The sequence below is a fragment of the Austrofundulus limnaeus genome, unplaced genomic scaffold, assembly GCF_001266775.1.
Source record: "Austrofundulus limnaeus strain Quisiro unplaced genomic scaffold, Austrofundulus_limnaeus-1.0 Scaffold118, whole genome shotgun sequence".
NCBI lineage: Eukaryota > Metazoa > Chordata > Actinopteri > Cyprinodontiformes > Rivulidae > Austrofundulus > Austrofundulus limnaeus.
This window is the reverse complement of record NW_013952520.1, coordinates 1,102,555-1,113,276: the sequence shown is the minus strand read 5'-3', so window position 1 is coordinate 1,113,276 and position 10,722 is coordinate 1,102,555. Positions and strand designations below refer to the sequence as shown.

Here is a 10,722-nt window from a genome sequence, read left to right as displayed (position 1 = left end):
ATGATGTTTTCTGTCAAAGTTAAACAAAATATTGAAATTAATTACAAATGGCCCTTTGAGGGCCACCAAAATGTCCACGTGGCCCTCAGTGAAAATGAATTTGACACCCCTGGTCTCACACATTTCATTCCAGTAGGTAGCTCAAGGTGCTTTACAGGATAACATACAAGTTAACACGAACAGGGCACAACTACCTGTGCACACAAACACACATACAGCAAGATAAACATTTTAAAACAGTTATTGAAAGCAATAATTAAAAGTCCAAAAGTGATTAGTTTAAACAATAGTAAATAAGAATGTTTTTAAWATAAATTTAAGTAAGGTCAGATCAGACTCAAATCTGAGCTCATCAGGCAGTTTGTTTCACATGTCATTGCTGTAGAAACTAAAAGTAACTTCAACACAAAGAACTGGGGTTATGTGCGGAAATTGTTTGGTATTATTTTGTTAAGACTCTGGCAGCTGCATTCTAGAGTAGACCAACTGGAGTTGTTGGATTGTATTTTTTGGCAGACCTTTGAGTTATACTGCTGTAGATGTAACTGCTGAATAACATCTTGCCATATTCCCTCACTCTGCTGCAGTCTTTATKTACAGCGTTCCAAATTATTAYGCAAATTACATTTTTCTCTGAWATTCCTAATCAATGCAAATGACATGATTTTCAAGTCATCAACTGTTAAAGTATAGTTTGAATGTTTTAGGAAAAACTCCCAATGATAACGGCATTTTTTTAAATATAAAAAAACATAAAATGCACTTTTCCTAATTGTTAYGCGCAAGAGATTTTCTAAACATTTCATAGGTTGAAAGAACTAAAAACGGTAATTTGTTGAATTTGCAGCTGTCCCATGCTTACTGAAATTAAAAGCTAATTCAAACAAAACATCTTGACAGGCCAAGTCACACAAAATCCACTGAACAAGTGAGTTTTGGAGAGTTTATGCTTGAATTTTTTTGGATAATGTCAGAATAGCCTCCTRAAGCAGCTGTTTGGATGTGAACTGACACCCATCTTTTGTTTGAGGATGCTCTAAAGGTGAGGTCAGGGGAGGACGGGGGACAAACCATGAGTTTCTTCCCTTTTGTGCCCATAGCAGGCAATAAATCTGAAGTATTCCTTGCAGCATTAGATGGTGCATTAAAACGCATGAAGATGATTTTAGTCTTTATATTTCTGGGCCCACTGCAACTGTTTCTGCTTGTGAGCACAAGTGGTGGCTGAATAGAACATTTATACAAGAATGCAMGCCACTGGACAATCCTACACCTTGATGTTTGTGCAACACATGAGGCATGAGCAGCTTCAAATACCTGTTTGCTGCTTTCTATTGGCATTTTAACAGCTGCYCTCTTAATGCGATGTATTTGTCTGTTAGAAACCTCCCTCATTGTGTCATTTTAGACACAAACCTGTGTGTGCTCTGTATCAGCCACAAATCTCTAAGTTTTTGTGAAATATCTCAAAACAGTCAACTATTTTTATATTTTTGGCAGCAGAGATCCTTTTCCTTTACCACATTGTTTGATAATGGAGGTCTGCTTAAATTGGTGCTATTTGCTGTAAACAAACTGAATTCAGTTTCAAACAATGGTACATTCTCTTGTTGGGGCAATACCTTTTTGAGTACAGGAAGCTGAAGCTCACACTGTTGGATCTCACACAGCCTGGTTTCTCTAAGCAGTCGACAGTCCGGGTTATTATTAGTCACTCTGCTGGAAATGCCCATCCCACATGTGGTAGAGCACGGGGTCCACTCGGTGGTCTGCAGGAAACAACGTGGCTCAAACAACACCTCTGACATGGGGAAGGACACCATTTCTGGGAGAGAGACAGGACAGTGTAACAATGAATCTCAGCAGCCAGCGTGAGATTTGGGGAGTTTATCAGATTTTGATTTCTTACACATGTTGTCTTTCTTCGATCAAGGAGCATCAGAAAAAGAACAGCTTAGATCTGCTGTGATGTGTACCTCTGGATGGGGCAGGCAGGTGTTGAGGTTGAAGAAGGGCATTGATGTGGTTGGGGTGAGGTTGGCTGTCCGACTGGGAGGAAAGTGTCTTCTGCTCCTGCAGCTCCTTGCTGATGTAGTTATCATCATCACACACCCATTCTTCACAGCAGCCACCCTCAGGCTTGACCAACCTTGGCTTGGAGCAGCGCTGAYGGGGCAGGGGCACCTGGTAAGGACACAGAGGCGTGCAGCCCACCACACCATTCATGCAGGTACACTGGTGCTGGCAGACAGGCTGGAAGTCCTCACCGTGCTGGTAGAAACGCCCATTAAAGGTGCAGGGCAAACCATGGGCCTCAGCTGTCAACACACCATAGAGCTGCGGTAAGAAACCTTTCAACTTTATGGAAGGATAACACCACTGACATGGTGTTTGAAACATTTTTGACATGTTTAATAGGGAATTATGTAGAAAATTACATAAAATTATCACTGTAGACAAACACATATAAATTCAGACTCAATTTCAGAACACTAAAAGACCAACAGCTATTCTTAAAAATAACCATAATAAAAAAAACTGAGATGCAGTGCTGTACTGTAATGATCTGGGGATCAATAAAGTATATCTACCTCCAAGTTGCTGAAGTAGGCCTACCTCTTTAATGTTCTTCGGTACACTGGTTATTTTCTTGTGATTTATCAGTGAGGATGCCAACTAGTTATTAGCAGGGAGCACAGTTCTTTGGTCACCCTGAAATGTTAGTGCAAGACCAAACACTCCCAACCAGTTTGTGTCACCTTTTTCTTATCTRTACATATTGTCACTGGGAATAAGAATGTCCCATTCGTTTACATAGTGGTGGCGCTTCATAATACTTGTGCTGGGCCCATCCCATGAGCATCGCCTTGACACCCTTGCGCAAACTCTACAAGCAGGTTAAAGGTTAAAGTAAGACTTTCAGTAAGACTGAAATTAGAAAAAGACTATACGACTTGAAGAGTAGAAGAAAGCCGCTTCTCCCAAAAAAGAACTTAGCAAGATGACTTTGTTTTGATAAGTTTTCTCTGAATGTACCAAAAAGACATCTGGAAAAATGTCCTTTGGACAGAAGAGAACAAAGTAGAGAGGATGTCCATAATGCACAGCACCATGTTTAGAGAAAACCAAACACAGCGTATCACCACAAACACCTCAYACCATATTTCAAGTGCAGTGGTGGAGGTAAGTTATGATGATTTGGGTTAGTTTTGCAGCCACAGAGCACTGACATCTTGTGGTGATTGCATCAACCATGAACCCCACTGTAGACCAAAGGAGTCAAATATGACAGCTGAGGCTTGGACCAAATTGTGTCAAGAAGCAGAACAATAATCCCAAATGCAGCAACAAATCGGTACCAGAATGGCTAAAAATGAAACAAATCAATGTTGTCATGGTCCAAACCTATGTCCAGACTTCATCCTGATTAAAATGCTGTAGTGGGACCTTCAGAGAGCTGAAWCAAATGTCTGCAAATCTCAATGAACTAAAGCAACCATATGAGAGACTGAAAATTCATAAAGAAAAATTATACTATAGTTATTCCTGGTTTTCCATTTTAGCTTTGTTTTGGTTTAATAATGACACTATMAGGAAACCTCCCAGTTCTCCTGATGGCCTGTCCAGGCCTGGGTGCTRTACAAATTCCTACCTGCCTGCCGTARCGTTCTGCAGGCTGCACTCAGAATAYGGGAAAATAAGCATGAATTGAAAAGACACTTCAATTTGGCTGAAAATACAGGTAATCCCAGCTAATACGGGACACTTGGTAACCCTAGTTCGCATCGGAGAGGCTAGCGGCTAGCATGGATAAGCTGGCATTAGCAATGGAGAGGTTGGTGACACATGCACAATGTCCCGCTTTTAACTGTGTCAATTTACAAAAAGTCAAAAAAAAAATCTACAAACAATATTAAGTGTCTGTACTTTGTAATCATTGGATAMTGTCTCATTTCTGTCTTCTTCTTTTGCAAAAGGAGGAAAACAGAAAGGCACAAAAGAGATGGATCACAAGCTGTCAATCACAATGCACTGCCGCTACTGTGTAAAAAAATTAATTAATTAAAACGGCAGAAAAATGGATTTGATTTATGCAAAATGTAATGGAAATTATGTCAAAAACACAAAAATACAACAAAACAAAGTCTGGGATTTAAAGGGTGAGGTCAGGATGATTCTCAGAGATAAATTTGCTAAAAAAAAAAAGGTTACTTTTCATTTTTTCATGAAGGGGAAGACAAGTGAAGCAACTTTTAAAAAATGACAGGAAACCCATAGCTCAGAAAGCTGCCTGTCAGTTTATGAACACATTTAGCTCAAATTCAAAGATGGCTGCCCCACAGCTGCATGTCAGCACAGCGCAGTAAAAATTCATAAATTATCCTCATCATTGTTTAAGACGATGTCTTCAAAGAGTGTGAAATATTCATATTATGGTGAAAGGTTTATACACATATCTGTCATCTAAACTTTCTCATTTTGAAAAGCAGCCACTCAGAAAACCTCTTCTGTAGTGGAACTAATCAACTGTTTTCACTTTCATCGATGTGGCTTGAACTTGAAGACATTAAAGATAATTCACATTCTGTATTTATTAAAAAAAGGTAAAACAACTTTATTCATCCTAACTTTTACAAGCTTTACCACTAAACACAACCAGACAAAATCTGATCTAATCTTTATGACTTGGCTGATGTCAAAATGTCTTTTTAATGCATGTGTCAATACTGATGACAAACTGCTAATATGATCCAACCCTACAAACAACACTGATTTAAAAAAAATGAGACCTGCCTTTTCGAATAAAGAATGGGTAAAATTAAAATAATTAAATACCATAACCTCTATTTACGGGGAAAAGGCTATACGTAAATCCAAACACCACATACTCAAAACTGGGGTCCTCTCCATTTAGAAAATTATAGACTCTTCCAGAGTCAAATGTACAMGTTTAACAATACTTCCAGGTGGAAAAATTGGTTTGTTTTGTGACAAATCTATACTCTTAATCAAACAGTTCAAGACCTATTCAATTAGATGTCAACACTCAATCCATTGCAGGGAGCTGATGGACTGTGGACAGGCACAGGAACTGATAAATGACAGTTCACTCTGAAACATGCATTTCTCACCTCGACACAGCCCCCTCTTGGAATCTCCTCCAGCCCCCAGGTGGCAGCGTAGCCCCTTGATGTGATCACAGGGTTCGGTGGCGCTGCAGTCCTGGTTGAACTGCCGAGAACAGATTTTACAGCAGCCACAGGAGTCAGTCACCCAACTGACACCAGGTGGGCACTGCAGGGGTGAGGGGCTACAGGAGCACTCAGACGGGCACTCATCTTCTGCCTGAGATACAGGGTCAGAGGTCAAGACAAGATTACTTTTTAAAAATCTATATAAAAATTACAGCCAAAAAAAAGTGAAGTTGGAGAAACTCACCATAACTATGGCACTGCTCTGCAGAAACAAGGTGAAAATGATTGGCAAACTGGCAGCTRGAAGCATTTTAAAAACAACAGCGAGTGAAGTTTGTAAAACCCTCCTTAAAAAAATCAGRACAGAAAATTGAGGTCCTGACATCCAGAATTAGAGAATGTATCCAGGATGCAACAATATCCCTGATTCAGTCTGTGACCYGAGAGGTCTCCAGTTTGAGTTCAACCTCTCCTGCAGAGTGTTGCTGTGAACACAGCTTCTACTTCATAAAGAGGCTTCCCTGTGCACTTATAGGCACACAAGCCCCCACCCTAACCCATGACATCACTGACTCACTTCTCAAGACAGCTGGAGAGCATCCAGAGGAATGAGGAGTCTGATGTGTGAATCGCTGTTCAAGTCACTGTGTGATATGTGATGAGCGTCAACAAGTCAGAATTTCTAGATCAATATACCCCAGCATTGTTTAAGCAATTTCATTTCCAAACTTGCAACAGAAAAACAGATTATGAGTAACTAACCTTTATTTCCATATTTTTCAGGCAGGTCAGGTAACCAAAAAGAACAAGTCAAACAAAAACAAATGGGATAGGAAACAACGGTGGAAAAGGTGTCACGGAAACCCTGAGTGGGAATCCCATGTAGTTTTTAAGTGGTGGTRGTGTGGAGAAAATCCCTGTAAACACTGCTCTCCTTGCTGCTGCAGAACAATGCGCTCAGGACATCCTGCGTTTCCTCAATCTCTTTCCTACTGGGCACCATTCCAGGAAATCCAGCTTTAACCTTAAATTCACATAACTGGTAGGAAACCCTTTGCATTCCCGCTGTCATCGTTGAAGCACATAAAAAAGTGTTACRATGGAAAGTCCTTGCAGAAAGTGTTGACTCACCTACTCATAAAACAAATGTCATTTGAATGATGACAATGAAAGCTTAATAAAATGTTTCAAAACAAAATAAGAAGTTAACAAATCCTAAACCTGAAATGTGCTGCTTAAATATAACCTTTTTAGAAACTTAAACTTTTGCAAATTGTTGCTGTAACACTTCCTGGTTTGAAGACATAATGATGTAATTCACATAGGAAYATGCAGAGAGGAGGAATGCTGCAACCTGAACTCAATAATACATGAAACTAAAGATCCAGGGACWCAGACTAATAATTTACATAATTTTGTCTTTTTTTAAGCACTTCTCTTTGACTTTGAAGATACCACATACGTATTTACATAATTCAGAAACATTGTCTAAAGCTGCACATTATATTTATTGACATCAAAATATGAGTATTCAGTTTATTTATAAAGCACCAAGACACAACATGTGTCATCTCAGGGCACTGTACACCTCCCAAAACAAATAAAAAATTAAAATAAAAACAACATAGTCATTATTCCCCATGCTTTCATACCATCCTTACTTTTATTTAGTAAGTCACTTAAATATTCTTTCTTATGCTTTCTTATAATTCACACCAGTTTACTTTTATATTTCTTGTCTCTCTTTCACTTCTTTTGTTCTTAATTTTAAGAAGCATGAATACAAGTAATTTTTTGCAAGTAGTTATTACCCCTTTGGTCGTTCATGGTTTGTTAAAAAAATTTAGTCTTAGTGCAATTTTTTTGCAATTCATTTCATATAGAGGTCCCAAAATATTCATAAACATAATATATGCTCTGTTTACATCATCTACATACACATCCTTCCAGTTTTTAAAATCATCTTTCAATTTATCCAAAGCTTTTTTTATGTGTTTATCCTTTCCTTAGTTATTGTAGCATCTGTATGACCACATTGATAATTTTTATAGATTGTAAAAACAGGTAAATGATCACTTATATCAATCATAATAAAGTCCCACTTATCACCTCTCCATTTCTTACACAAATGTTATCAATCACTGTTGTACTATGAGTTGTGATTCTTGTTGGTCTGGATATTAATGTGTAAAGACTCAAGCTATCGTAGTAGTATAGTTTATTATTAACGTACTGATATTATTTGAGTCATTTTTTATTTTCCAAGTCAATATTAAAGTCCCCATATGAAAAAACTGTTTTATTACAACTCATTTCAAAGAGCTATAAGATTTTATCAGTAAATAATTTTATATTTAAACCTGGAGATCAATACACCCAACTGATTATTACATTTTTAAAATTCTCCTTTAATATCACAACTGTAATTATTACATTATCAGCTATTGTTGATATTTTATCATTCATTTTACCCTTTATTTCAGTCTTAATATCTTTGTAAATCAACTCCTCCACATCTTATATTACTGACATTTATATAATATAGTCCATACGCCTCAATTTGAAAGTTATTTTTTTCATCATTGAGCCACAGCTCTGAGACTGCTATCATTTACAGCACACACAATTTCTGGTTAGCTTCTTAGCATAGCTTCCTTCACAGTCGTGCTGGCGCACTACATCACAGTAAAAATGAGCAATTAGGTACAATCAATTGTTCTAAAACTTCAACAGAGTCCACCCCTCCATCAAGCAATCGTTTTTCAATAGCCAAGAGTCGCACAAGGACAAGGAGCTGTTAGCCAGGATGGCTAATAGCTATTTTGGACCTATTTTTAATCACCATTGTGGTTTTTAGACCTGGACATGTTTTCTATCAGAGGGAAGCTTCTGCAGGTGTCAAAGTACAGCTCCAAACACTCTTGGGACAGGTTAGAGATGCCCAGGTCAGAAATCATGTGGATTTGAGTTGTCTGCAATCTGTGGTCAAAATTATTTGAGCATGTTCAAAACTCAAGAGACGGCAATTCGTGAGGCATTTATGAACTGCTGTCAATGTCGCAAGACATTCTGGAGACTCCTTTATGAATGCTGTTAGCCAAGTTGTAGCCCAGTGAGATGCCACCTTTAAACTGAATGTTTGCTCCTCTATAAACAATGTGTTCAACATCCTAAGCACAGGTGGTGCAGCAAACCACACACTCCAACCTGTTAGGCCAGTAAAGCTAGTGGTGAAACGGGGATGAGATAGTGGTGAACAACAGCTGCAGTCTGGACTTTTAGCATGCCAGGCCCACAAAGGCAGGATGTGTGCACAGGCCACACTGCGTTGTTCACTACATTTGGAGTGTGCATGTGCCGGGGGATGCCAGTTTGGAATTTCTCTACCTGGTCATAAGCCAACCATTGTTAGTCAGCCAGGCAAACATTTCCAAAACACATGGAGGTCAGGAGTTGTCAACTATTCATCAAAAAGTCAGCTTAGAAACTTTAAACAATGTAGCTCTCATCAGCAGAGCTCTTGTTTTTAAAGCCATTATATCTTGTATTTTCTTTGTTTAATTGTCATTTTCCAACACAGGACTTGTCAAGACTCATTCCAGTGTAAGCTTTTCTTTAGATGTGGTGTGAAAATGTGTCCAGCAAACCTTGCATAACAACCCAGAATAACATTATCAAAGCAAGCTTTTGGCCAAACAGGAAGTGTTTATGCACCAACCGGGTATAGCTGCTCTGCCTTCTGAAATAACTACAGAGAACTGAGGCGACACCTCAGGAACCCAGTCAGAGTCTTCGGCAGTAAGTGAACCAGACAGAATTTATGTTGGACTCAAATAAAAGATTCACAACATGTAACTGTGTGAACATGAAAGAGAAGCTAATATAGAGCTTACAGGTTGACTTAGGAAGCAGCCTCAAAATGGTCAGTATCACACAAAATAACTTTTTATATTAGTTTGGCTCACATGAATTCAGTTACTGTTAGATAGACAATTTTACCAAATATAACCAAATAAATGACTTCGTTGTCAAAATGAGAAATCTTTTAAAACCAAGATTCTAACACTGACATTTGGATGCCTTCAGTGCCAGTATTTGGTATGAGGTGACCAAACCATTACCCAAACTCTGAGTCACACAGTTCATAGTTTGAAAAGTTTTAAATTTTAGCTGTGAAAAGGAAAAGCATGGTTATTCACAGCTGAACACAAGAACAAACTTTTAAGATTCAAGCTGGCCTATGTGTGTCTGTTACCAAAATATTTCATAAATCACWGGRCAAATTTTAATGAAAGCTAAGCTAATCAACTTTAGCCAAAACAAAAGTGGCCAAACTAAGTTTTTCAACGTGAAGTTAAATTTTAATGTGGTAGTATCTGAGAATCATATTTAACACATAAAACACTTTGCAAAGTTGCCTTAGAATTTGTTGCTGCCAGATATCAAAGAATTTGTTCACAGATCCCCTAACAGTATCTTCTCTAAATGAATGTAAGACATAACTTCTCTTAACCAATGACCATATACTGGAGGATGTGGATCCTTCCATCGAAGAAGAATAAGTCTTCTAGCCAGTAGAGAGCAGAAAGCTAACACCGTCCTCTGATGTTCACTGAGGGAAGCYTCTGCTGGAGCCACCCCAAAGAGAGAGATGAATGGTGATGGATGAACAGTTCGTCCAAATAGTCCTGAAAAGGTRTCAAAGATGCCTTGCCAATATCCATGTAGCTTTGGACAGGACCAGAATGTGTGCAGAAGTTAATATTGATATTTCTATTTCTTCACAAAGAATGACTTAACTTCCATTTGTTACTTGTTGGTTTCTCAGTAGCCTGTATGTTATACAGCATGCGTTATCTTTCCAGCTCTAGCAGAGAAGTACTGGAACTTTTTCTGTGTACAGTTTGACTGTGATAACATTTCTCCCCTCTGAATCACAGACATTACTGTGTTCCACCTTTCCCCTGCCCATTAACAGGGCACTCTTTGTTACTCATTGGCACAGCCAGCTCCCACACTAAAGTCTCTTTCAAATCCCAGTTTGTTTATTTGTGTGTGGTAATGCAGTGTGCAGTTCAAATAACTTAAGGTCCATTAATTCGTCAGGAAAAGCAGTGTCTGCCCTTGATGACTTTGAGCTGTCAGCTCAATTTTTTATTTTCTCCAGTTCCACTATATTAAAGCTACTTAGGTGAAATCTTTGCAGGCTTAGCTAATTTCCTTTATTTATACAGATTAGTCTCATTGAAACAATTGTGTCACTTGCAAAAGAGACCTGTTATACAGAAATAAAACAGAAAAATCAATGCAACTGATAAAACACATTACAAAATATACAAATCAACAAACGCACTTAAAAAAGGTAACAAAAGCTACCCTAACTTTGAAAGTAACCATAATAATAATAATAATAATAATAATAACAACAACAACAACAACAACAACAAACTCAGAAACAGGAGCAAGTATTTATGGATGTGATCTCCAGGATGCGATCAAATTTCTTGAGGGTATAAGGCTTGATAGC

The 10,722-nt window shown here is 38.2% G+C and overlaps 1 protein-coding gene across 1 annotated transcript in view; it reads right to left on the bottom strand.

Annotated features, from left to right (window-relative positions):
- Positions 1 to 5,651, bottom strand: part of ccn1l2 (cellular communication network factor 1, like 2) — a 6,817-nt gene extending 1,166 nt beyond the window's left edge. The window contains exons 1-4 of the mRNA XM_014014702.1: positions 5,440 to 5,651; positions 5,133 to 5,346; positions 1,977 to 2,318; positions 1,623 to 1,825 (exon numbers count right to left, since the gene is read on the bottom strand). Of these exons, the coding sequence (XP_013870156.1) occupies positions 1,623 to 1,825; positions 1,977 to 2,318; positions 5,133 to 5,346; positions 5,440 to 5,580 (900 nt within the window). The 5' untranslated portion in view covers positions 5,581 to 5,651. The remainder of the gene's footprint in view (positions 1 to 1,622; positions 1,826 to 1,976; positions 2,319 to 5,132; positions 5,347 to 5,439) is intronic.
- Positions 5,652 to 10,722: the final 5,071 nt, after the last annotated feature.